The sequence below is a fragment of the Cyprinodon variegatus genome, unplaced genomic scaffold (assembly GCF_000732505.1).
Source record: "Cyprinodon variegatus isolate N-32 unplaced genomic scaffold, C_variegatus-1.0 Scaffold93, whole genome shotgun sequence".
In the NCBI taxonomy this organism is placed as follows: Eukaryota; Metazoa; Chordata; class Actinopteri; order Cyprinodontiformes; family Cyprinodontidae; genus Cyprinodon; species Cyprinodon variegatus.
In genome coordinates, this window is record NW_015150546.1 from 1,288,205 (window position 1) to 1,314,213 (window position 26,009).

Genomic DNA, 26,009 nt, shown 5'->3' on the forward strand with positions numbered 1-26,009 from the left:
ACCTGAGAATTAAAATATATCTAGAAACACAAAGTAGGAAATAAACCAATGACACACACGGATAAAAGTTGAACAGAAAGTAAGGCCGTGACAGTTAGTTATATTAAAAAAATACTTGCGGCCTACTGGTTAGGTTGTTGGAATTGTGAGGTTGTGAGTTTGAAACCCACCCCCGACAGACTGGCACTCTAAATCCCTGAGCAAGACCCTTGATTGTTCCCCGGGCGCCCCTGGATGGCAACCCACTGCTCCCCAAGGGGATGGGTTAAATGCAGAGATAAATTGTGTGGAAAAGGCCTCCATGACCCTTGTGTTATTGGAAGCTATTTTGTGAAGTTTTAAGTTAGACTCAGCAAACATGGCTCCAGTTCACTCTAGGAGATCAAGAGTCTCATTAGGAGTAGCTAAGTGTTTCATCCACATAAACATTTCTGAACACAAACTGTTTTGCTTCCATTCCATGTTCTAGTTATGTCCATGTTCTCCAGCTTTCCTTAGCCCATATGTTGCTACTGCCGGTGACAAGCTATTTCCAAACACGTGCACACTCCTGTAGTGGTCAATGACATCTTCATCCGGATTATTATCCCTATACCACAGGAAACTAAGGTAGCTGAAATGGTCATCTCTGATTTTGAACCCATAGAAAAATTTTTCAAAATCTGCTGTGACTGCTATTTGCTCTTTTCTGAATCTCAGGAGGACACCAATTAATTTTCACTGGTTTCTTGAGCTGGTATTTGTAAACAACAACACTCATGGTATAGTTTTAGTTGGGGGGCTTGCTCGGCCTGGTGATTGACAATCACCTTCTCCATAAAATCAAAGAAGTGCTGTTTCATCTCAGGTGTTTTTATGAATGAATGCTGGAGAGGAAAAACTTTCTGAGAGGCCTGTTCTCCATTTTTTGGAGGTGGATTGTATGGAGAACAAAAGGGTAGTGGTGCCACCCAGTGGTTTTCATTTATACTTCCTTTTCCATTCTCCTGAGAAATTATCCACTGACATGTCTGGCTTGTCATCTTTAGATGTTCTCTGGGACAAATTTTCACTCAAACCATCCTTAACTGTCTCCTAAAAGATCCCCACAGTCTGGAATGGTGTCTGAAGACTGTGCTGGGCTGGACCTTTTCCCTTGTCTTTTACATGGATATTGTTTGTATATGGCTTAAGAAAGAGGTGCATCCATTTTGCAGGACATGAATCTCAAGGTATTGACTCCCTCTGTCTTACGAGTACCCCCAAGGAATAATTCTCCAACTATGACCCAACCAAGTTCAAGGCGCTGGGAAAGTTGTGAGGTCCATTACGCTGTTCACATACCTTGTGAAGGCTCAAAATGTCTCTGCTAAACTGCATTAGGATGGGAGCTCTGCTGTTAAGTGGGGAGATCTTATCAACCGTTGGTCTCAGGTGGGGGAAATGTTGAGCACACTCAGGAGTTGGGATCTCTGATCGGTCATCAGGAACATGGATGCATTCCAATAAAGGGGGACTTTTCAGCTTGATTTTCCCCGTCAAGTGATTTCACTATGATATTATTTGCCTTCCTCCCTGCAGTCTCAATTGTGCTAGAACCTGGTTCTAGAGTGTAAGGCAATGAATTGTTGTTGATGTCTAATAGACTGAAGACTGACTTTACTCGAGAAAAATTTATCTGGTCATCAAGTACAGCATACACTTGATGAGACTTGGATGGTCAGCATGGAAAGCCTTCACTAAGCAAATTTTCAAACTGAATCTGGGCTTTGGGGGCCACCGCATATCTCCTGTGCACTTTGAAGTGACCATAGGGGGTATATCATCTTCAGTCTCCCGCTTTGCTGTACCTCAGCTGAATGTCTTCCTCTGAACCCATGACAAATTGATAGTGGGTGAGGTTTGTTGTGTATCCGACATTGTTTGTCCGGGTTTGTGAGGTTTACTGTTTGTGGAAGTAATGTCAGTTTCCTTAACTTTCACAGCTGATTTTGCAAAGTATTTTGGTGTTTTTTTGACACTACATTGACACGTTAATGAAACACATTCAATGCAAAACTGGGATCATTGCATATCCTAGCCTGCGTACAGACAAGGTTTTAAAAAATTTTCTCTTACGAGCATTTCCGATCACCTCTTGACTTCCATATGTGTCCTCCAAATGTCCCCAGACCATAAAAACACCTGATCTGGGTTTATTAACATGTACAGACCTTATCTGCTTGGCTTGAGCTGAATACTCTGGTCTTTAACCACATACTTGTCATGGTACACTAAGCAGTCACGTAGTTCGCTAATGCCCTGGGCCCAGCCCTGATAATATCATTCCTAATTTGTAAATCTGATGCTTCTTATCTCATTGAACCAGTTGCACAGAACTTGCTGAGTGCTAGAATAATTGCAATGGAGAACGACATATATTTTTTATCCTGTAGTGCAATAGCAGTTAGTGTCGACACTACGATCAACAGTGAGCAATCTGTACAGTTTTGTATATTGTGAAGAATTGCGATTAAACCCATTGGAAGGCAAATGATTACTTTAACTTCAACTTTACTCCTTTTTTTTGTTTGTTTGTTTTTTGGGGGGAAATATTTTAATGTTAGTATAGGATAGGCAAAAAATATTCTCCAGGCTTCAGCCTATTACTTTTTGGTTACTGGATAAATACTTGTACAATATGATTAAAAAATTTTTTCTTTTTAAAACCGAAAATAAGGTTAATGGTAAAAGTGATGGTAACTATATCTTATATAGTTGTTAGATATTTAGGATTTATAAATCAGGGTTAACAGGAAATGTTGGGGATGAGTTTTTTCCTTAAGACTGGAAATGTCTGCCTCTGATTACAAATGAAAATCATGTTTGCAACCCACAAGGAAACTTTTAAAAATGTTGTAAGGGTAACTCTGCAACTAATAAAACTTTAACGGTGGGTCATGAAAAAGAATGTTCAAAAGTATAGGAATCGGGTTTTTGGTTCCTTCTATAAAGCCTTGAAGTAAATTATATTTCTGACATTTTGAATTGAAAAAGCTTCCTGGATGGGAAGCGAAACGTCTTCAAACTTGGAAACAAAGTCCATTGGATTGTTTTTTTTGTTTGTTTTTTTTTAACTTTTTTGGAATGACTATGACCTAGATGACTGAAAATCTTCACCAGCAAATTGTGAAGTAGTTTGCCTATGTTGGGAGTTCACTCTCAATTTCTTTCTAAACTGAAGCAGAAACTGTAAATAAAAGATATGTTGACACAATAGGAAACTAGAACTCACTGATCAATTGTTCATTTTGCATTGGGCAAAAATGGGGTCAAAATTCGACTTTTCATAATAAAAGACAATTGAACTCAGCCTTTCCAATATATTTTTTACACTTGGGACAATACCTTTGTTTGCTGATGTATGCCTCTGTTATTGGACTAAAATATCCAATAGCAATAGTAATAGATATAGAATTCTCCAAGTAATAAACGCTATAGATGCATAGAGCTAACATGCTCCTGTCTGCTGGTATCGAAATATACTTGGAGATGCATAATAATCTTCTCCAATCATTTACAGGTGCATCAGCCAAGGCCAATATGAACCCTTTGGCGAATAGGCCACCTGAATCCGAGCCAAGAGATGAGGTGATGCAGTCATCTGCAGCTGACAGGGTCAACTCAAACATTGTTATCACTCCCTCGAGGGTTCCCTGTGGGGTAAGTTCTCTGGCAACACATCCATTTATTGAGAAGGCAGCTATAACCCAAGCTCACACAGAACTCTTCTATACTGTCTTGTCTGGCAGAGCTCCTCTGAGGTGTTCATACTCCTGAAAAACAATTCAGCTGGCAGCGAGTGTGAGGTTGAGTTCAAGGCAGAGAGGCAGATAGTGAGAGTGAAGCCTGCTCGCTGGAGTGACCAGATCCTGTGTGTCAGGACACCAGGTAGACAACAACATATGATTAATGTATGACTGCTATTTTCAGATGTGTTTTTTTTTCCTTCCAATTAATCCTGTGTGTTTTCTACAGCTGACTTCGCTGCAGGAGATGTTAGGGTGACTCTGTACAGTTGTGGAAAATTCCTAGCTAGCTCTAAATTGCAGTACTACACAAGAATTGAAGAACTCAACAGTCTTCTCTCGAGTGTTGCAGACCCCGTAGAGTTCATGTTTCAGGTAAATCCTTTAATTTTCTTGAAAACTTTTATACATGTTCTACCGCATGTTTGAATATCCTTACATGTAGGCTGATATAAAAGTGACAACACAGCCTTTAGTAAATACAATAAAGATTAGAATTTTGCAATCTTTGCCATATATTTTTGATAAAGAGTCATGGAAAAAAAAAATAAATAGAACACCATTTTTGTCCTCACCTTCTAGTTTTCTATTTTATTGTTGGTTATAACAAAAGAAAGCAATCGTTTAGCCATTTTGGCATGTTTTCTCGATAATGACCAAAATCACTCAATTACGTCAATCAATAGCTGACATTATACAACCAAAAACAGCTTCAAGCCACCCCATGTTTTATTTTCTGTCGGCTTAGTCACATGATACACATAGGCCTTAGGGTGTGATTATGTAACTATTGCTTTTGATGAAAAATGGAGTCTAATAATGTTTTTCATGACTGCATAAATTTAGGATTCAAGCCAAGATGCTAAAACCTCTGGATATTGTTGGGCTTTGATGGTGTTAATTGATATGGCCAACATCTATGGAGAGACAGACCAGGAAGGGGGTCAAAGTTTTGAAGAAAGAGACTTGAGAGTTTGTTCCTACTATCCAGGAATTACATATACTCTCTAAGAAATGATTTTGAACCCTTACATTTGGGATAAAGAAGTAAGCCTTTTATCCTGGTTTAAAAGCAAATATTTACCTTTCCGAGGTGACAATGAGCACTGCATATCTGAAGAACAGAGGTGTCAAAACTATAATATTTATATTACTACAAGTATAGTAGACATAATTGCAAAAAATTTAAGGAGTAGAAGTAATTTCCCCATTGTGGCACAATAAAGGGATTTTCTATTCTATTCTATTCTATTCTATTCTATTCTATTCTATTCTATTCTATTCTATTCTATTCTATTCTAAAAATTCTAAAAAATAATTACTCCAGTAAAGTAGAGTTTGCCAAATTTTCTACTTAAGTAAAGTCATGAAGTATCTGTATGTTGTTACTTGACACCTCTGCTGAAGAAGGCTTACAATAATTTTCCATAAGTTATTTTGGGGGAATACGGAGTATAGGGTGTTGTTTTTTTACACAGGCCCATTCCCATTTAAGGCATAAAATTAGATTAGTTTTTATTGTTTTGTTTCCGCAATGTTTTTTATTCATTACCCTGTCACAATTATAGAGCAACGTAATTAACTCTTTGCATTTCACCCATCCCCTTGGGGAGCAGTGGGCTGCCGTTGTGCGGTGCCTGGGGAGCAGTGTGGGGTTAAGGGTCTTGCTCAGGAACCCAGAGTGGAGGCAGTCGGATTTGAATCTGGTATTGCTCTAACCAACTACGCAAACACTCTGCAATGTTTGATACTGACATTGTTCCTATAGATTTCTGAACATGATCTGTTGCTTAAAAAAATTGTATTGGAGGGAACAAAGAGATGGAGGTAAAATACAAATTGGTTTAGATTTAACAATGCAAGTTCCCATAGGAATTTGAAACTGATTACAGAACAAGCTTAACTGCAAACCCAGTAAACAAGTCAGATATTAAATAACAACTTTTTCTTAACTGCTACAAAAAATAAAGATTATTATTACTGAGTATTTTGCATTAAATAAATCCCTCCCCAAAATATCCAAATAGCTGTGCTAAATTATTAGCCTGGTCATGCAGGAGGCGACTTAATTGCAGCTTCTGTATCTTCAACAAGTTTTGCAGGACATTTTTATAAAAAATCATAGTAAGTTCATCTTGCTGGAGCAGCTATTTCACCTCTGCTTTATAGCTGATTTATTGTGAGTGGAAATGTGCTAATCATACAAAACAAACAAACAAAAACTATAATCAGAATTTCTTTTTTCTATATTTGATTGGGGCTCATCATAACAGTGAACAATTATATCCAAATTGTACATAAATTGTAAGTGTGCTAGATTGTAGCAACACTTCCAATTAAATTTCTTAAAAATATGTCTGCTATGCTATTTCCTCGGTGGTCTGCTAAAATGAATGGAAAGCAGGTTCAATCTGCCTTTCAGTGATGAACACTTGATTTGATTTGGTCAGTTTTGCTGAAGCAGCAAACCTAAGGAATGACAGGAAGGATCATTTACAAACCAAACATGAGGCAGGAGTTTGATGCTGGTATGCTCAAATTAAACATGACATTTTTATGGTGTCTCTTAATGGATTTCCAATATAACTTCTGTTCTCTGAGTTGGTGCTTCTAATTCAAGATTTATTCTGAGAGCTTCAAACACTAGCCTTTAATAGGGAGATTTCCTTTTGCAGCCATAAATCAAAGGCACATTTTAAACTTTGTCTGCTTTGTAGGCTCTTCAGGTTTGTTCTGTGGATAAGCTGGATCAGAAGTTGTCCTCCATTCTACTGGAGCTGATGCCCACAGGAGGTTTTCAGGGACTGCAAAATGAAAACACACATGGAAGAGGTACAACGACATTGCTGCTTAGTAAGCATAATGCCAAAATACCTAAACAAGACGGAGATTTACTCAGACTTTCAACATGTAAACAATCTCTAAAATGTACTATTTGACCAAATACAAGTTACTTTATCAATTTAACTAAAACTATATATTATTAACTATAATTAAAGGTATTAGGAGGATTTTTTGAATTTATTAAAAGACCAACCCTCTTCACTTTAAAAACAAATACACATGCACAAGTCTTTACCTGCTCCTAAGAGGGAACGCCTATTACAGTAGATGTGTGTGAGAGCATCACAAGCCTATTTCTCCTTGTGAAAGCTGTTTAAAAGTTGCTGTTTGCAATGCTCATATATGCCTTACGTAAATATGTCACCAGAATGATTGACAATTAGGAGGACCACTTATTTTGATGATCCAGTCAGAAAAAGAATATCCTCCACTATACCTTTAACTGTACTATTTAGATTAGTGGGGAAACAATATTTACTGTTGTACCTACTGCTGATAATCTTACAGACTGATAATCTTATGACAATGTCAGAATTCATCTGGCTCAGATGGAAAAACAGTTGGTCAGGGAACGAAAAAAACCAAACTAAATTAGCTTTTTTAAACACATTTTTTATTCTGTATCTTCTTAGCTTTGTCTTTTTTGGGGAATTAAGAGAAGCTACCGTTAACCTAGCAATTTACAGTACCAGGGCTGACAACTTTTCACCAAACCTTGGAGTGAGATTTTTAAATAATTTGGTCAGGAAATCCTGTCAGGGTTAGATGAGGATGGGTGCAACTAAAGGTTGGAGGTTTTCAGTGGATTTAACTGAAACAAAGCAGCAAAATGTGGAAATTTTATAGCAGGGTAAATGCTACCGAGAAACAATAAGTGGTCTGTAGTTAAGTGAAACATTTTTTCTCACAATATACATTATTTTCTGTATTCTGGTGATTTTTAGAGAATTGAAGTAAAGCAGAATGGGCCCTACTGAAATACTTGCATCTTAAATATACTTTAAACTAAGAATTTCACAACTTTTTTTCAATAATTATTCTCTGCAGTTCAAGTAAATTAAACAATGGGGAACTAATAAGCTATTATTGGATTACTGGCACTGATACAGGAACCACTGCAATCATAACCTATGCAAAGTATTTGGTAATAGGCTAAGGATTAAAAAGCTTTGCTTATTATGTTATTAGTTAAAATCAGACCTTCTAGGAGGCTGTAGATTTTATAAAAACTCACCATGACTGGAGACAGCCCTTCTCTGGAAGTTTCACTCAGAAGAAGTGATGGAAATAAAGTTTTTAAACTTATTCACTGGACCAAAATAAAGATAAATGAATAAAAGAAGAAATAATAAATTAATAATAATGATTTATTATTATTAATAATAATTCTGCACAACCTCTGTGGATGCGTTTGGTCTTTTCTTGGATGGCTGATCTTTTGAAAAATAAAATGCAATGGTTCTTTTTCTCTTTGTCGAGCTCCTATGGGTTTGAGAGGCAAACCTGGAAGCTTTAAGAATTAAAAAACTTATTTATTAATATATTTGTGTTGGTTTAATTACTCATAAATGCCATTGGGAGATTATTAAACTACATTGCTCAAAAAAATTAAAGGAACACTTTGAAAACACATCAGATCTTAATGGGGAAAAAAAATCATGCTGTTTATTTATACTGATATGGACTGGATGATGTGTTAAGAACAAAAGGATGCCACATCATTTGATGGAAATGAAAATTATCAACCTACAGAAAGCTGAATTCAAAGACACCCCAAAAATTACAGTAAAAAAAATGCGGCAGGCTAGTCCATTTTGCTGAAATTCTTTTGCAGCAACTCAAAATGGTATTAAGTAATTTGTATGGCCCCCACGTGTGTGTATGCATGCATGCCTGACAATGTCGGGGCATGCTCCTAATGAGACGACGGATGGCGCCGTGGGGTATCTCTTCCCAGTTCTGGAACAGGGCATCACTGAGCTCCTGGACAGTCTGAGGTGCAACCTGGTGGAGTCTGATGGATCGAAACATAATGTCCCAGAGGTGTTCTATTGGATTTAGGTCAGAAAGCGTGGGGGCCAATCAATGGTATCAATTCCTTCATCCTCCAGCACCTGCCAGCATACTACATGGGGCTACATGGGGCCGGGGATTTTCGTGCACCAAGAGGAACCCAGGATCCACTGCACCAGCATAGGGTCTGACAATGGGTGCAAGGATTTCATCCTGATACCTAATGGCAGTCAGGGTGCCGTTTTCTAGCCTGTATAGGTCTGTGTGTCCCTCCATGATATGCCTCCCCAGACTGTCACTGACCCACCATCAAAGTCAAGTCAAGTCAGCTTTTATTGTCACTTCCTTCATATGTACAAGACATACAAGGGAAATGAAATTACGTTTACTCTCTAGAATATACAAATATGCAAGAATGACATTTACAGACTGACAAAGTGCAGGACATGACAGGTAACAGTGATAAGATTAATATAAAGTATAGACAGTACAATAAACAGCAGCAATAGTTTTTTTGAACGTATTGGCAGCGGTGGGATTCGAACCCACGCCCCCGAAGAGACTGGAGCCTTAATCCAGCGCCTTAGACCGCTCGGCCACGCTACCGTTATGCTGAGCTGTCAAACCAGTCATGGTTTCAGGTCTGCCACATGTGCTCAGGGTAAACATGCTCTCATCGGTAAAAAGCACAGGGCGCCAGTGGCGGACTTGCCAATTCCGGTGTTCTGTGGCAAATGCCAGTCGAGCTCCACGGTGCCGGGCAGTGAGCACAGGGCCCACTAGAGGACATCGGGCCCTCAGGCCACCCTTGTGAAGTCTGTTTCTGATTGTTTGGTCAGAGACATTCACACCAGTGGCCTGCTGGAGGTCATTTTGTAGGGCTCTGGCAGTGCTCCTCCTGCTCCTCCTTGTACAAAGGAGCAGATACCAGTCCTTCTGATGGGTTGTAGATCTTCTACGGCCCTGTCCAGCTCTCCTGGAGTAACTTTCTGTCTCCTGGAATCTCCTCCATGCTCTTGAGATTGTGCTGGGAGACACAGCAAACCTTCTGGCAATGGCACATATTGATGTGCCATCCTGGAGGAGTTGGACTGCCTGTGCAACCTCTGTGGGGTCCAGGTAGCGCCTCATGCTAACAGTAGTGACAGTGACCCTAGCCAAATGCAAAACTGATGAAAAAGAGTCAGAAAAGATGAGGAGGGGAAAAATGTCAGTGGCCTCCACCTGTAAAACCATTCCTGTGTTGATGGTTGTCTCGTTGTTGCCCCTCTAGTGCACCTGTTGTTAATTTCATTAACACCAAAGCAGCTGAAACTGATTAACAGCAACCTCTGCTACTTACCTGACCGAATCAATATCCTAGAAGTTTAATTAACTTCATATACTTCTTCTATACTCTGATTACAAAGTGTTCCTTTAATTTTTTTGAGTAGCGCATTATTTAACTTTGACTAAAAACTGGGACTAAAAGAGGCACCATGTAAAGAGAAAACAAACCATTGGATGTGATCCTTTTTAGTGTGAGAAATTGGGAATATGGAGTGAGAGTATGTGACACTGAGATGGGTGAGTCTCACTCCCAATGGGTAAGAGTTGACAGCCCTGTGTTACTGCTAACCATACAGGCTAGCTGCTATCATCAAGTTGGAGATAATTAGCAGTTATGAAGGTTACCGTTAGCAATACAACCTGCTAGAAAGTATTTTTCTGAAACATGCTCTGTGATAGCAGCCAGCAGTATTTTGAATACGTATTTGACACCAACACTATGAGGTACAACTGGTTATTCCCTCAACCATGACAGTTATGATACAACAATATTTATGTAAGGATTAATGAAATATTTTCAGTTGGTGATCGTCTTGACTTGATTTTTGGCTGTTTTGACTCAACGCTTGTTCATCCTTTAAATTAGAGGCTTTAGTATCAGATCAATATCTTTAAAAAAAAATCTGGAACTACTCTTATAATCAGTTAAAAAAACAACAACACCCAAACCTAAAAGAAAAAGTCCCTAAAAGACCATAATGACGATGTCGAAATACTCTAAGAATTTTGGCATCTTAAGAGCAAAGTTAGAAAACCGAAAATTAAGAACAATTTGAGACTTTGGTACAAAACCAGGGAATGAGAAATAGGGTCAATTTTGAGATTTTTAAAGAGTTTTCACTGTGGTATGATTTTCCCAGAGTGAATCACTTGTTTTAATACACATCTTTAGGAAGGTCATCCAACAAACCTTAGTTTCCTCTACTTTCCCTGAAGACAATTCCTACCAATAACGCTTTAATTTATCAAATTTTATTTATAAATGAATAGATTCTTAAACTATTATAAACTAAATACAACATTGTAAGCCAATTTAAAAGGATGAAACAAAGTGAGAGCACAATCTTCTAGCTTGATGAACATTATCCACCATAAGAAAAAAAAAGGCAATCCATTATTTCTCAGCTCATTATGTGGCAGACTGATGGCTTCATCAGCTAGTGGGATTGATCTTTTACTCCGTTAAAAAGGGCAGAGGGAGATGTTGCCATGACAAACAGGTCAATAAAATGCCTCCAAGTAATCTTTCTTTGACTCTCCTGGATGTGTCAGATTGACCACATTGCTTTACATCATTGGCAAATGCCTTCCAAAGAAACAAATCGTAGTTGGAAAAGAAACGCTAAACTCCTAAAAGCATAATAGAATAATGTATTTAATGCTCATTTTTATGGTTCTTTTGAGTGATTTGAAAGGGTTTTCTCATATCTGTTTAAATGTTCCCTGCAGAGGTCCACCATGGGGACGTGCCCTCACTCCTCCACTTTGCCGCTCGCTATGGATTCAGGAGCGTCTCGGGCCTGCTTCTGCAGTGTCCGGGTGCTGAACGAGCTCTGCGCATGACCAATCGACATGGACAGACCCCAGCAGAGATTGCTAAAAGTCACGGCCATACAGAGCTTCACACCATGCTAAAGGAGACACTGGTAACTCCTTCAACACTTGGCTCTCCCTTCTTTCATTGTGTATCTCTAACTTTTATCTGTTGCTGGATTGATTTAATGACAAGTGCTGAGAAAAAAAAAAAAAAAGTGGTACTTTCAGAAATGCTCCAGCGAGTCTGAGTAAGAAGCGTTTATCCATAATGAGCACAACTGAGAGGATAAAGAGATGGCAAAGTGTGCTAAATCGTGTCATGTGCATCTTCACAACTTGAAGAAGGCTCAGTCTGTAAGCTTTCTATTGAAACGCCCCCACAGAAACTAGGCTGGGTTTGTTCAGCGCCATGCAAGAGAAATAAAAACCCTTTAGACTTTTTACATTTCTTTCATCTTAAAATAACAAACTTGTATTTTATTTGGATTCTATGTGACAAAGACAACATAAAAAAAGCAATCTGGTCCAACCCTCAGATGTCAAAAAAAGGTTAGTTTCTTAAACCTTGCTATGAGTTACTCCTACTCTGATGATACAGTAATAGAACATGTTGGGATGTGGTTGAACGGGAGGTTTAGACACCTTGTTCATTCTACATCCTGACATTGTGGCAGTTCTGAAAGCAAATTAGGTTCCAACTTTATATTGCAAGTGGGGTTACCCACTAAAACAGCCAGTGAGTTTTCCTCAATCATCCTTTAAATGCAGCTGTCAAAGTCTATTTTTAGCCTGCAACAAATATGCCTAATCCCTTCATCAAACATTAAAAAGACTCCGCTCTCATCACTCTTTTCCTTTAGTCTTTTGACTTTCCCTCATGCCTCAAGTCAGCATATGGAGAATCTTTCCTCAAGGGAAATTTAGACACCCTAACAGCTGTTGCGATGTACTTATCATCCCAGCAGCCCGGCTAATTGAGAGTGACTGCAGACTGAGCATGATGTGATCAGACTGCTGCAGTGAGAGCTTGCTGTAAGCCTGCAACGAGCTGCCAGGGGAGCATTGGAGTCAAACACAGGTCTCTCCACAGGGACCTAACAAGCCTATAGCTGTAGCACATCAGTTTCAACATGCACAAGCATGCATCTACTGTTAGGGTGATTTCACCTCAAAAGCCACAATTGTACATGAGGTTGTTGCTTGTATGTATGTTGCTAATAAATTGTCTGGGTCCTAGCTGTAAGCTGAGCTTCTGCACTTTCATTAACCAATCTGCTACGTCTACCCCAACCTCCAATTAATCAGCCCTTGATGCGTCAGTGATTTGCTCGGTAGCGAAGCAGCACTCTGTCAATAAATCCAAGATGGATAAGTCCCCTGCCTCGTTCTCAGGCTGAATCACTCACGGACGCAGCGTCACATTCACTAGCCGGCCATGGCTTCACACTTCTTTGTTAATTAGCTGTGAACTGCCTCAACGTGGTTGGGGGGGTTCTTCCTGAATTATTCAAGAAGAACGGGGCTCGGATATAAATAAATATGGTGAATGGGGTGCTCTTACTCATAGTGTTTGTGTTCTTGTATTGTAAAATCATGCTTGGTGGATTACAGACATAAAAACACACGTCATGTTGTAAATTTAGGAGTGCTATTTCAAAAGCAGCCTGAGTTTTTTTCCCTGTGTACTCTCAATAAATACAAATTAGTTTCCAACTGTAAGCTCAGCAGAGAGAACAAATAGCCATTTATGTGCAATATGCACTCTTTCTGCAGTGTGTACACCCATCCTAATTCAGGGAAGCCAAATGAGTTGTTCTATTACCACTCTTTCCCTTGGGATTTGTAAAGTCCTCTGACTTTATTTTGCATACTGTGTTTGCAGTATAATTTGCAGGACAGTTCAGACAGGCAAACTCCAAAGATTTGTTTATTATTTGAATAAGGCTGTAATTATTATCACCCTGTTTGAGGGAACTGTTCCCTTTACTCAGATTATACATTAACAACAGACTGGATGATTAAATTCTTTGTGCTACATTGAAGAAACATTAATGAGATGAGAACTTGAAAGGTTGTGCCACACGTACCACAAAAGCTGATCTGTATTCATTTGATCGTCATAGCAACTCAGTTAATGTTAGTATCCTAATGTGCTTAATTGCACGGTTTTAAAATGTGAGCCGAATGTGAAATGTGACATTTAACACTAAGGGATTTATTCCGAGTCCAAGTCAAAAAAATGTTTTGTAATATGGATTTCAAGTAGGACCAAAGTGCAGACAGGATCGTGGAATGTGCATAATGACGATTTAATAAAAAGTACAGAAATTCTACAGGATATAGAATAAGAGCACAGGCAGAATAATGTAGCGATGGAAAAGAAAGCAATCAGAGAAGAAGCAATGGTAAGGGTAAGAAGAGGATCCAATACAGTATAAAACACAGATAAACAGTGGCTTAAATGCTGAGGAAAGAGTGGAGAATGACACTATCTACAGGTGACGCATTAGCAATGAAGCAAGAATGGAGGCGGGAGTATTTCATACAGGAAGCTAATACACAAAAAAACCGCTAAACAAGAAGAAAGATAATGAACTGGAATAAACATTGAAAAGAGATACTGAATGAAGCAATAAATGTACAGAATGGCGGTTGAAGTCAGGTGCCCACAGTTTGTAAATAATCAGTTTCTTTGCACTATGCAGGTTTGCACTAGAAGATGCACATAATACTCCCTACTTTCCTCATCTTTAGACACAAACCACACATTATCACATATATCTTTGTTCATGTTAATCACAGTAGACTATATTCAGAACAGTGGCCTGTAGCATTACTGTAGTAACTTTTTTAACCATAGCTTCCATAGCTGCTTGTATTGCTATTAATAGGTTTTCTCCTATAAGCTTGTTATTTGAGGTATCTTATATTACTAATAGCAGCTTGTAATATTAATGTTACCTTTTCTGTGTTACTTTAGCTTATTTCTTTCAATAGTATAGTAGTTGCTAATATGAATTTGAATTGTTAATGGTAGCATATGGCCTAAGATAACATGGGCTTGAATTGCCAAAAGCCAACTGGTGATTTAAAACTGCTTCCGTCAAAACAATTAGATCCCATTGTTTTTCCAATTCCTTACTACTGCAACATCATCTCATGCCTGATGTAATTTTGGGATTTTCACCACATTCTTAGACAAATTATGTGCAGCATAAACAGTCAGGAATAAGAAAAGGACAAAAGTAACAGAAGTCTAAAACACCGTTAAAAGCCTGTTAAAAAAAATCTATATTACTGCTGATAATAAATTTGGAAGAAAAATCTAAATGTAATTAAGATAAATATAAATCTTGATTCATCTATATTCAAGATTCACTATATAGTGCAAGTATGATGTTATCAGTGTGATACAGAGTCTCGATTTGGGACTTATTAGAGTTTTTATCAGTCTGATGGCAGCGGGGAAAAAGCTGTAACAGAATCTGCTGGGCCTGCTGGTCAAGTCCATGGTTGGGGTGTGAGGGGTCACTCACGACCCCACCTACTCAAAAATCTAAAGATAATTAAGATTTATACTTATCTTAATTATCTTTAGATTTTTGATTTTATTTTCGCTAGGTTCTGTAACAGCTTTTTCCCCACTGCCATCAGTCTGTTGAAAACTCTAATAAGTCCCAAATGGAGACTCTGCATCACACTGATAGCATCATAGTTGCACTACATGGTGAATCTTCAATATGTTTCTACTGCATTTTAGCACCATATATATATATTTATTTATTTTTGCACTGCTCTGAATTTCCACATCAATGCTTTTAGCACCATGTTTCTCCTACACTGTTTACATTTTCATCACTGCTGCACTTTATCAATGAAAACGTTCATTTTTCATTCTCGGAAAACTGTATAAAGGAAATTTCGTTTTGTATGCACTCTCTGTGTACAAAAAGACAATAAGTTAGTCTAAGTCTAAGTCCTAACACATTGCATGTAAGTTTATTCTGTTAAATAAAACATTTGCCCCTTTTTTTTTTTACAATTATTTTCTGCAGAAGATTCCAGTTTTATCTTCCCGCAGAACAACCGTCTCTGTGTTTGTGTGATGGGTATAGTGCTACTCCCTGCAGCTTGTCATCAATCGAACATATGTTTATACTGGCACCACTGTGTATTTTAATATAAACACACAAACAGCAGGCTGCCACTAAAAGCTTAAACCAACCTGTTTTTAAAGTGTCCAGGTTTACACTCTCTCTCCCCCTATTCCTCCTAGATGTTATCAGCATCTCCTGTCCATTTTAAATCAATCCTCCAGCTTTGTCTGCTCACATTGCAGCAACAAAGCAATGAAACTAGACTTGACTAGAATGCCAAAGGCTCCATAGTTTTTAGACATCTGTAAAATGATTTAGCAGTTTGCGGTTAGTAAATAAATACCTCTCCAGTTCCTTTGAAATTGCCGCAGCATTCTAAGGAACGTTGGAACAGTTGGTAAATAATACCCCCCACCCCCACTGCTTCTTCAACCTGTTGGGTCTGCAAAGAATCTCAACTGTCAATTAATGCATTCATAGTAGCCAATAGCTCATTTGCAGTTCTAGGAACAGCTCGGCCTTGTAATGGAGTCATGATTGGCTGTGTTGCTTGGAAACTGCAGACAGATCTCAGCGTGCTGGATGGTGATATTTTGATCCGAGTGAGCTGCGTCTCATAAATTTTGCAGACCTTTAAAGCCCATTTGGTATTAAAAAGAAAATGTATAAAATTACAAGAAAGGTTACGACTGGAGACTTTTCCTTATTCTAATGTAAAAAAAAATATTAAGGAATCTTCTAATATTTTTTATTTGCTGTCGTTGCTAGATCTGTACACCGATGCCACTGGGAATCAATCCACAATTCATGAGTTGTTTCCTAAATGATATGTTTGAACTGTAGGGGAAGGATTGTCTGATTTCATAATTAGCCTGATCATAGCCCTGTCTGTCTCTCAGCATGCAATTAGCAAATAGGCAGCTCTGCTGTTAAATGGGGAAACAAAAAAACACCCTGCTTTCTGCGAGCCAGGGGGCAGCATTACAGCACACCCCTGAACGTCATGCTACAGCCCTTAAATTACAAACCCTGAAAGAAGAGGGAAGCCTTAATTATTAATGTCACAACAGTTATGACAACACTGAACATTTCATTGCTGTCAGATGCACAGCCGGCTTTATGGACAGTCGTCTCTACTTTATTTGCTTGTGAAAATACTGCAACAGAAAAGATTATCACACAGCACAACTCGTGAACACTCACAAAAAGCATTCTTCTGTCACCGTATGGCAAGAAGTGACCTTCAATATAAGACATGAATGGCAGCCTTTTATGAATTTAAGTCAACAGAAACTGCTCCTTTTGTGTCTTTTAAAAGCAATAAAGTTTTCACTGCTTTCTTGTTGCAGAAAATGCTTGGCTCAGGGGAGGACAACGACGTGTATGAAATGATGTGCAATGCAGGTGAGTGCTTCCTGTTGTCTTTACCAGGTTCTGAAATGATCTGAAACTAAACTAAAGGGTATAAAATCACATGAGATGCAAAAACTGACATCATTTTTTAAACAAAATAAAACAAAGAGAAGGAAACGCTGTCCGTAGAACAGAGCACACAGACAGTTTTCAAGTTATAGTCTTAGTTTTAGTCTTTCTGTGTAAATATGCTGCTATGTTTGGGTTTATTCACCTTATAACTTATTTGGCCTCCAATTTAGAGAATACTTTGGTATATAGATGAATAAACAGTTGATTAAATGCAAGGCCTTGCAGCTGCAAATCAAGAGAAAACCATTTTCCCTTTACCTCCATCATGTTGGTATAAGGTGTTGATTTGTGTTTATTCTGTATTTTTCCAAATATCTGCCCTTCTGTCTCAAGCGTCAAATGGACATCGGTCCAGGAGTCTTGTGATAGTCTTGAGGCAGCTTACTCCCTCAGTCCAAGATTGATAGGCAGCAATGGTTGCATTTCTATAGTAGTTTATGCTGTTTTTTCTCTGTGGCAATGCACATATCCCTACGTTCCCAAGATCAGCAATTAGCAAAAATGTTATGCTTTTATAAATATATTGACAATGGCTGATTATAAGTCCAGTGCATTGGTGGACAGGGACAGACATATTTACTTGATTTCTGTACTTAAGTACATTTTTCCACCCATAAACCTCTATCCCATAGTGATAGTGTGCGTAGAGTCGAGACTCTACAGTTTTTTTTAAATTTGTTTTATGTGTGTTTTTAAAGAACAAATAACAATCAAAACGGCTGTCCTTATTTTTTGTGGTGTTTTTAAGCTGATGTTCTTTGCAGGTGATGTAGCAGAGAGCTTATAAATGTCAAATACGCCAGGTGGTTTCTGAAAGTTACAAGGTTTTGTAAAGTTACTCTGTAAATTATACAGCAATGAAATGATACAACTTTTTTTTTTCGGTGAATACTTCAGTACTTTGACCTGAGTAGATATTTTACCGATCAACTTTTACTTGTAGTTGAGTCAGGTTTGAACACGAGTATCAACACTTTTACTCAAGTACTATAGCTGAATACTTGGTCCGCCAGCGTTGGAGTACAATTAGCAACACCTTGAACTGTCTTGAATTTAACTGAATTGCTGCTTTCATCTGTCCTATAACCCATGAAAACTGCAGGGTTCTGCTTAGTTTTCCTAAGACTGAGTTTCCAACCTCTAAAAAATGTATTTTTCACCTCAGTGATCAGGATGTTATGGTTCATGAAACATTTTGTGGATTAGAGACTCTCTCCATCGTTGTTTTAGGAAAACAAGGACAACCTGATGGGGAGGATGAGGATCTTTATGCACCACTCGGGGTGAATGAGGACTCGAACTCCAACCTAAACTCTGAGAAGGCTGTAATCCTTGCCAACCGACCTCCAGCGCCTACGCCCAGGCCTGAAAGCATGCAGTTGAAAGAGAGCAGAACCTCATACATCGCTCAAGGTAACATCCCTAGTAGGGGGATTTAATGGCTTATTGCTGCAACGAGAGATAATTTGTGAGAGCAAACAAGACTGAAATCTGAAGGGGAGTTGATGCAGGATGTAGGAAAGTGGCTGGAATCCGTGCATTGGAGTGCTGCCGAACAGGGCGAAGAGCCTTTTGTGTAACACGGTTTGTTTTGATTTCATAAACCACATGAGCGTGGTCGCTCCCTGTTGCCAAACAAACAACACCAAGGCTACACAAAGACACGTTTGCCTTCATCGAGAGCCCACATGTTTCCTAAATGTTCAATTTCAGCTGTGTGAATATTTCATGCAGTCGAAAGATCCAGAAGTGACTGGTATTATTAAGACTTATGCATCATTAAACAGCTCTGACTTGCTTTGCAGATGAAAAATACATGTAGAAATCTATTGTTCGCATGAACAACATCACATCCGTACCTAATCTTCTTCTGCATGAACCCATACCAATGGATTTTTATTGAGTCTGCATGCATATGCTGAGCCACTTCTGTTCCCAATGGAGCTTACAAAGCAAAACAAGAAAATAAGTGTTTGGAAGGATTCTCTGTCTCCAAACCATCCTCTTGGTAAGAGAGGGAGAGAGAGACCGACCGGGGCTACCGCCATCTGCAACCAATCTTGGACAGGCCAAGGCCAAGTCAGCCAGAATAAGTCATTACACATGTTTTCCACCGTCCTCGCCTGTCCCCTGAGCGTACAGGAGAAAAGGAGAGGTTTCCATCTATTGAGACGGAGCAGCTTCAAACCACATGAGGATTGAGTTGAGATATGGGAGAGGAGAGATGAGGCTTGGTGCAGGATTAGGAGAGGGGCCAGTTTCAGGATGCAGGAGTAAATTGGATTCTCCTTCTATTCATATTTAAAGTTTAATATGGAAAAATTCGACCATATAAACTATACGGTGCTTTTCTTCTGCCTCTGCCTATAAAATAAGCCTTTCTGCGTAGGCTTAGATCATCTTCCAGGGCGTGGATGTGGACCTATTATCCAACATTGGTCACACAGTTTCAGATTCATTGCAAATGACAGCTGAACAGTGTAGTCTTTCATTCGGAGCTAAAAAAGCGTAATTTAATGCAGCTTAATTCAACCCAGGAGCGTGTAAGTCTTACACCGGGACAAACAAAGTAGATGCCTGTCTCTATGTGCCTTTCTATACAGACCAGATGCAAATATGTTAAAAGATTGAATTATTGTGTAGGTTTTTCTGTCTGTTTTGATATGTAGTTTAGGGCTCCATCTTGTGGAGGAACGCTTTTATACATGTTTTCATCCTCTGTGTTTTGTCTAGTTTTTAAAAAGAAGAAAATACCCAAAGGGGATACTGATGTGTATTCACTTACGTCTAAACAAGGTGAGTGATGGGTTAACCAGCATGGGACGAGTAGTCACCAGTAGTAATCACATTTTTGTGTGCCTCATACAAAAATACACATTTTAAACAACAGTTTACTTTGGTTTATACAGATATAGTGCTTACTTTTTAAATTCTCAGATCAGTAAAAGTTGTTTTTTTTTAAACACTGCAGCACAAAGGCAAGAGGACAGCGTCTCTGGCACCTACGATACCTTCATACCAAATCAGAAGCAACTTGAGCAGCTGATGGAGCTTCAGCAGAGGATCAAGAGCAGCTCGCTTTCTGTGGCCAAGGCTCTTAATCACTTGAGTGACCAGCAGCAACAAGTTAAAAAGGGCCCAGCTAACAATCAGGAGGTAGGATGTTTTTACACACACAGGCGGGGCAGATGCAATGGATCTAAATCCATTTTTGTAGAACCACAGATATACTGTAGTTTGAAAAAGGGTTTAGGAAATCTTTAAATACCTATGGAAGCCCGTTTCCACCACTCTGTAAAAAAATAAAATAAATTATCTCATTATAATGAGATAGTATCTCATTAAAATGAGATACTATCTCATTATATTGAGTTACTATCTCATCATAATGGAATATTTAATTTTTTTTACAGAGTGGCAGAAACAGGCTTCCATAAATATCTACTTATACACAGAAATGTTGTAAAATTTTCATGGTTTTAGCATACAGTTCAAATCCTAAGCATACAGCACTGTGATCAGGTCTGCTTCCCTTGTAGGTCTGAAATGAGATTTCCGTATTTCACAGACCTGTAAATGTGATGTAGGTCTGCTGATACAATTTTCAAATCAGTCTCTGAACTTTGATCAAAGGCGTTTCAGATGCTTTTACATTTTTTTATTTATTTGTGGAATTATAAATATTTTATCTATTGAATTTGTCCATTTTTATAGAGAGACCTACAGAAGAATACGGAATAAAGATAAGCTAAAGTTAATTGTGCAGGATATTCAAAGAAACACCACTAACATTATTATTATTATATATTATAATTATTCAGGCAATCTGTGAAGTTAGCTAGCCTGCATTCTGCTGCTTCAAACAGATGCTACTATAGTGGGCCAACTTAGGCTTTAAGGCTTTTCTATGTTGGAACTTCTTTTATGGAGCTAAATTGGCGCCATAAAGTCTGTTAAAAAAAGGGGGAAAAAAAGTTTGTTTTAAAGAAAAAACAATTTTCAGACTCGAGTTTCTTAAGAAAATATACAAAACAAACTTAAAATGCTGTACTAATGTTCTATCAGTGGAACAAACCAGTCACATACACATAAAATGCTGATGATGTTTTTAAGGCATTCCCAGTTCCCACGCTTCTTAAAGGCAACAGCTGGGAATAGGTTGTTTAGCCAGTGTTGAGCTGTCAGCCATGATTTGCTGATGGAGATTCTCAGTCATCCAGGTCATAGTCAATCAAAAAAGAGTTAAACAAACCGCTGGACTTTGTTTTCCAAGCTTGAAGACGTTTCGCTTCACATCCAGGAAGCTTTCTTTCTTTGAATTGAGAAAGCTTCCTGGATGGGAAGCGAAACGTCTTCAAGCTTGAAAACTAACTCCAGTGGTTTATTTTTGTAACTTTTTAAACTTTTTTGGGAGTCACTGGTCATATGAAGCCCCGCCCCCCACGCCAAAACATGGCTATAAGTTTGAAGCCAGAAAAAAAAAAAGAAAAATATTCAAGTAAAAAAAAAAATGCAAGTTCAAAAACAAAAGCTTCCACCTGAAAAAGGAGTTATTCTTTTGATCAAACTTTTATTTTTTAGGTTTATTATTTGTTTCAACAAACTTAGATTTTTCAGTTTATTTTCATTTTCTTTTGAACATAGGCTTATTTTTAAGGGTTGAATTTAATTTTTTTTTATTTTATTTTTACTTTTATTGAATTAACTTTATGGCCCCAATTTAGCTCCATTATCTTTAGACTCCACGTACTGACTACCTGTGCTTTTTGTAAAAAAAAAACAAAAAAACAAAACAAATGGAAATATGCTGAATTTGTCTTTTCTCTAAGGGACTTAGTGCTATTACAGTGAGCTGATTGACTACAAGTGTGAGTGAGGCAGAGCCGTGCTACATTTATGCAACATAAAATCAAAGAAAACTCAGATTACCATTAAAAATGGCTGGAAAAGAAGCTTAAGTAGAAAAAAAAATCAATTACTAAAAGAAGCCAGAAGAATCCTGCATTAAGACCACTTTAAAAGATTACAGGAAAGTCTGTCTGTGTGGAAGGACAGTATAGACCCGGCGGATTGTAGTAAAGGTGTTATTGATCACAGTTAGAATCGACGTGTTAATCCTTCCCCAGAGACATAACAAAGAAGAACAGAAACAGTGAGACTGCTATCAGAAAACAGCACATGCAGCTGAATCCACAAACATTTACATAAAAAAATGAATCAATGATCAAAATCTAAACTAATCCCTACAAACCGAGCGTATTTTTTGGGATAAGTCTGGTTTTAAAAGCATTTCTGAACTAAGTTTGCAAAAAGTGCCTTAGTTTATCATTCAAGAATGCTGCAGGTGCACTATACAAAAAGTTTCTCCAATTTGAGATCAATAAAAGATCAATTAATACAAAAGAAAAAAAAGGGAGTGGGGGCCTAGTGGTTAGGACATAGAGCTTGGAATCCTGAGGTTCTGAGTTTAAGCCCCACTCCCACAGCCTGACCACTGTGGGTCTCTGAGCAAGACTCTAAACCCCTGATTGCTCACCGGGCGCCGCACAATGGCAGCCCACTGCTCCCCAAGGGGATGGGTTAAATGCAGAGGCAAATTTCTCCAATGTGAGGTCAATAAAGTTCAATTGTTATTAATTATGATTATTATAATTAAAAAATGTGACATTTTAGGGGTTAAAAAAAGACAAATTTCAGGTAAAGACTCTATCTTTACAGGAGAGGCCAAGCCACCTGAGAGCCGGCGGCATCAACAGCAGAGACGGTTGTGTGTACGGTAAATATTCTGCCACCCTGGAAGTGCCGCTTAAACTCTGCTATCAGCACAGAGACGTTGTAACAATCTAAACGGTCCTTTTTTCCTGCAGATAAAATCAACAGTGTTCATCCCACACCAAGTGAGTCTTTAATAAACCCTTATCTCAGAGAACACAGGAGACCTGTGTTTGCATGCCTTTGTAGTTCCTTCAGTCTCAGCTTCAGTGCTGGAGGATTCAGTCCTCTGAGAGGCCTGGGGATTTGTTTAGTAAATCCCAAGTGTCCAGTTTAGATGGAGTGAGCTTCATCAGCCATAATATAGAGTATTTGATGTTCTAAAATATACAGAACTCTGCTTTGCTGTAAAAAAAAAAAAAACACTGTTCCAACCTTTCAGGCTTTTTGGTGAACGAGAGTCGCAAAGGAAACCAACCATCTCAATCTGAGTTTTACACTAAGCCACTAAAAAAGCAGCAGGTGAGTTCACCAAAAATAAAAAAAGATTATAATGGTTCAGTATAGGTTCATTTATATATAATATAAAAATAAGCTAATATATGTATAATATATATATATATATATATATATATATATATATATATATATTTGTTTTTTCTCTTTGTTTTTGCAGAACTTCCGTAAAGCTGATAAACGGTGAACATGCGTATGAAGATTATTACTGTAACGTACATTCCAGCTACCTGTCAATAAATATTTTTTCTTTTTATTAGGTAATTATATTATGGACATGACCTGATTTCTAAAGCTTATGGTGCAGTCGCAGCATAAAGAAAGCTCACCCCATTCAATTTAAGCATTGGATTGATTGAATTAGCATCTAAGGTTTTTGGGGTTTCCATAAACATTCTCATTTTGGCTTCAGTGGAGATTTATTTTAAACCTTTGGTTAAATTTAAATGATTTAAATGATTTTTTTGAACCGATGGAACATTTATTTATTAAAATCCTATATTAGACAATAAGGGTGTTGCTTCTTTTCACTATGACACAAGAGTATTAAAAAGTCACAGTTACCTAACTGCAATGTTTTGTGGTAAACTATTTTGCCTGCTGTTAAAACAGTTTCAGAGCAGTTGGGTTTCCCTCTGTGTAACTGGGTGATTCTGGTGGTAAAACTTTGTTGTAAATCTTTAGAAAAAAAGCTACTAAGGTTACCGTGTCTGTCAGCAAAATATTTCTAAATCTTTCAACTATTTTCCAGAGCACTGAATGGACTTGATCACCTTTATTATAATGCTGTTAAATGCAAAAGGTAAAACCATATGTCAGTTTGCATATATTTGCTTCATAATTAATACTTATCTATCACCCTCAGCAGGGTTGTTTGCAATTAATGTCTATTATTTATGTTCTATATTTTGTGTACACATGCTTCCTTTTGATTTGTCTAAATTCACATTAAAGCTGCTTTCATCCACTATTGTCACCAACATGGGTTACTGGCGTTCACTATCAATAGCTATATATCTATAGCTATAACTATATGAGATTATTCACTGTTGAAAACGATACTTCTAGTTGGCGAATTTGTTAGCGGTAAGTTTAGAAATCAAAGTTTTCATAGTTAGGCTTCTGAATTTTATATATAAAATCGATAATTGGAAAGGTGGAGGCTGCACGGGGAAGCAGTGGATAGCACTGCTGCCTTGCAGCAAAAAGGTTCTGGGTTCAATTCCCAGCCCAGGGTCTTTCTGCATGGAGTTTGCATGTTCTACCTGTGCATGCATGGGTTCTGTCCAGGTACTAAAGTATGTCTTCCCCCCACAGTTTCAAAAACAGGACTGTTAGGTTAATTGGCTTCTCTAAATTCTCCTTAGCTGAGATTGTGTGTGTGCAACCTCCGTCCCCCCTCTGATCCTGACAGGACTAAGCAGGTGAAGATGCATTTTGAAAATATTTTCTTTAAAATATTAGCAGGGAACAGGTTGGTCATTTAGGTAATTCTTTCAGTTAAAGGGTGATCTTTATTTCGGTATAAAGGCAGAAAATGTTGCCCATGCTGGTTTTGGTGAAGTCCTTTCTGAAAATTTCATTGAAACAGAGAAAAAACTCCCTTGATGTTTTTTGTAAGAGCGAACGGCGAAGAGCTGATTGAAAGTTGATTGGAGAAGGGGAAAGAGTATCGTGGGAAGCACAGAAACTAAGAGGCTGCTTAGCTAAAATCATCTCTGGTGCTTTAAAAAGGAAACTCAAACCAAACTGATGATTAAGAAAAATAGAGATTTATAATTTCACCAGAAAACTACAATGATCAACTCCCGGGTTTTCATAAAAACAAAAACAAACAAAAAAATCACAGAATTTATGCTGTGAAACCTTCCTCATGTTCTGCTTTCCTGCCTGTTTAAGATCAGTTTGAAAAACAACCAAAACACTGGAAATCATGTCCCATTATTCTGTAGAAGAAGTGTCTTTAAAATGGACATAAAAACAAGATCTTCAATAAGCAGGCAAGCCAATTCCTGGACCTGACGCCATCAGAGAACAAAGAAATACTTTGTGATACAACCAGGAGATGCAAACAAAGTGTCAAATGGAGCCAATAAACCTGGGCTCTAATACCCGGCCATTATTCAGAAACAGTGGTTATAAAACCCTAAAAATAGATGCTCAATGATTCACAGTGAAGCTTAATCTTCTTCTTATCAAGTGTTTTCAAAGGGAAAGATTAGCCGTAAATCACACCTGCCTTTTAACCTTTAAGCAATTTAGTAAATGGAACAAATTTCTCTCTATGGTTTGATTTTGAAAGCAATAGACAGTATTTCTGATACATTTGAGCGCGTTGAAATAAAAGCTGTTCCAATTGTTTTGGGGTAACAGTCATGTAAACGCTTTTATTTAAATGCTTGTTTACCAAAAGCATTGACTGATATACAAAAAGCTACATTTAGCTACACTGAGTTCTTGTTCCTTGCTTTAATGGCCTTATAAAAAATATTACCAGCCTGTATTAATGCACTTAAATAATAAAAATGTTTTAGGAAGATGTCTGTTTTATTTTAAAAAGTATTTTATTTTTATTTTTTACCTAATAGCTGTGTGAGACAGTTAACACAAACATCACTAAGTGAACATTTAGAAACAAGCCCAACCACATTTAACATCCAACATCTGGTAGCAATGAGCTGATGCTATGGTTTTATTTGCAAAAGGTCAT

General features: G+C 37.9%; 1 protein-coding gene and 1 non-coding gene across 2 annotated transcripts in view; one reads left to right on the forward strand and one right to left on the reverse strand.

The window, feature by feature from the left end:
* The window catches only part of bank1 (B-cell scaffold protein with ankyrin repeats 1), a 26,755-nt gene extending 2,644 nt beyond the window's left edge, over positions 1–24,111 (forward strand). The window contains exons 3-15 of the mRNA XM_015373828.1: positions 3,542–3,681; positions 3,771–3,909; positions 3,997–4,142; positions 6,485–6,599; positions 11,403–11,599; positions 16,936–16,990; positions 18,302–18,484; positions 19,805–19,867; positions 20,043–20,227; positions 22,790–22,847; positions 22,939–22,968; positions 23,226–23,305; positions 23,460–24,111. Of these exons, the coding sequence (XP_015229314.1) occupies positions 3,542–3,681; positions 3,771–3,909; positions 3,997–4,142; positions 6,485–6,599; positions 11,403–11,599; positions 16,936–16,990; positions 18,302–18,484; positions 19,805–19,867; positions 20,043–20,227; positions 22,790–22,847; positions 22,939–22,968; positions 23,226–23,305; positions 23,460–23,486 (1,418 nt within the window). The 3' untranslated portion in view covers positions 23,487–24,111. The remainder of the gene's footprint in view (positions 1–3,541; positions 3,682–3,770; positions 3,910–3,996; positions 4,143–6,484; positions 6,600–11,402; positions 11,600–16,935; positions 16,991–18,301; positions 18,485–19,804; positions 19,868–20,042; positions 20,228–22,789; positions 22,848–22,938; positions 22,969–23,225; positions 23,306–23,459) is intronic.
* trnal-aag lies at positions 9,149–9,230 on the reverse strand. The gene has a single exon. It is a non-coding gene; the product is annotated as a tRNA-Leu (tRNA).
* Positions 24,112–26,009: the final 1,898 nt, after the last annotated feature.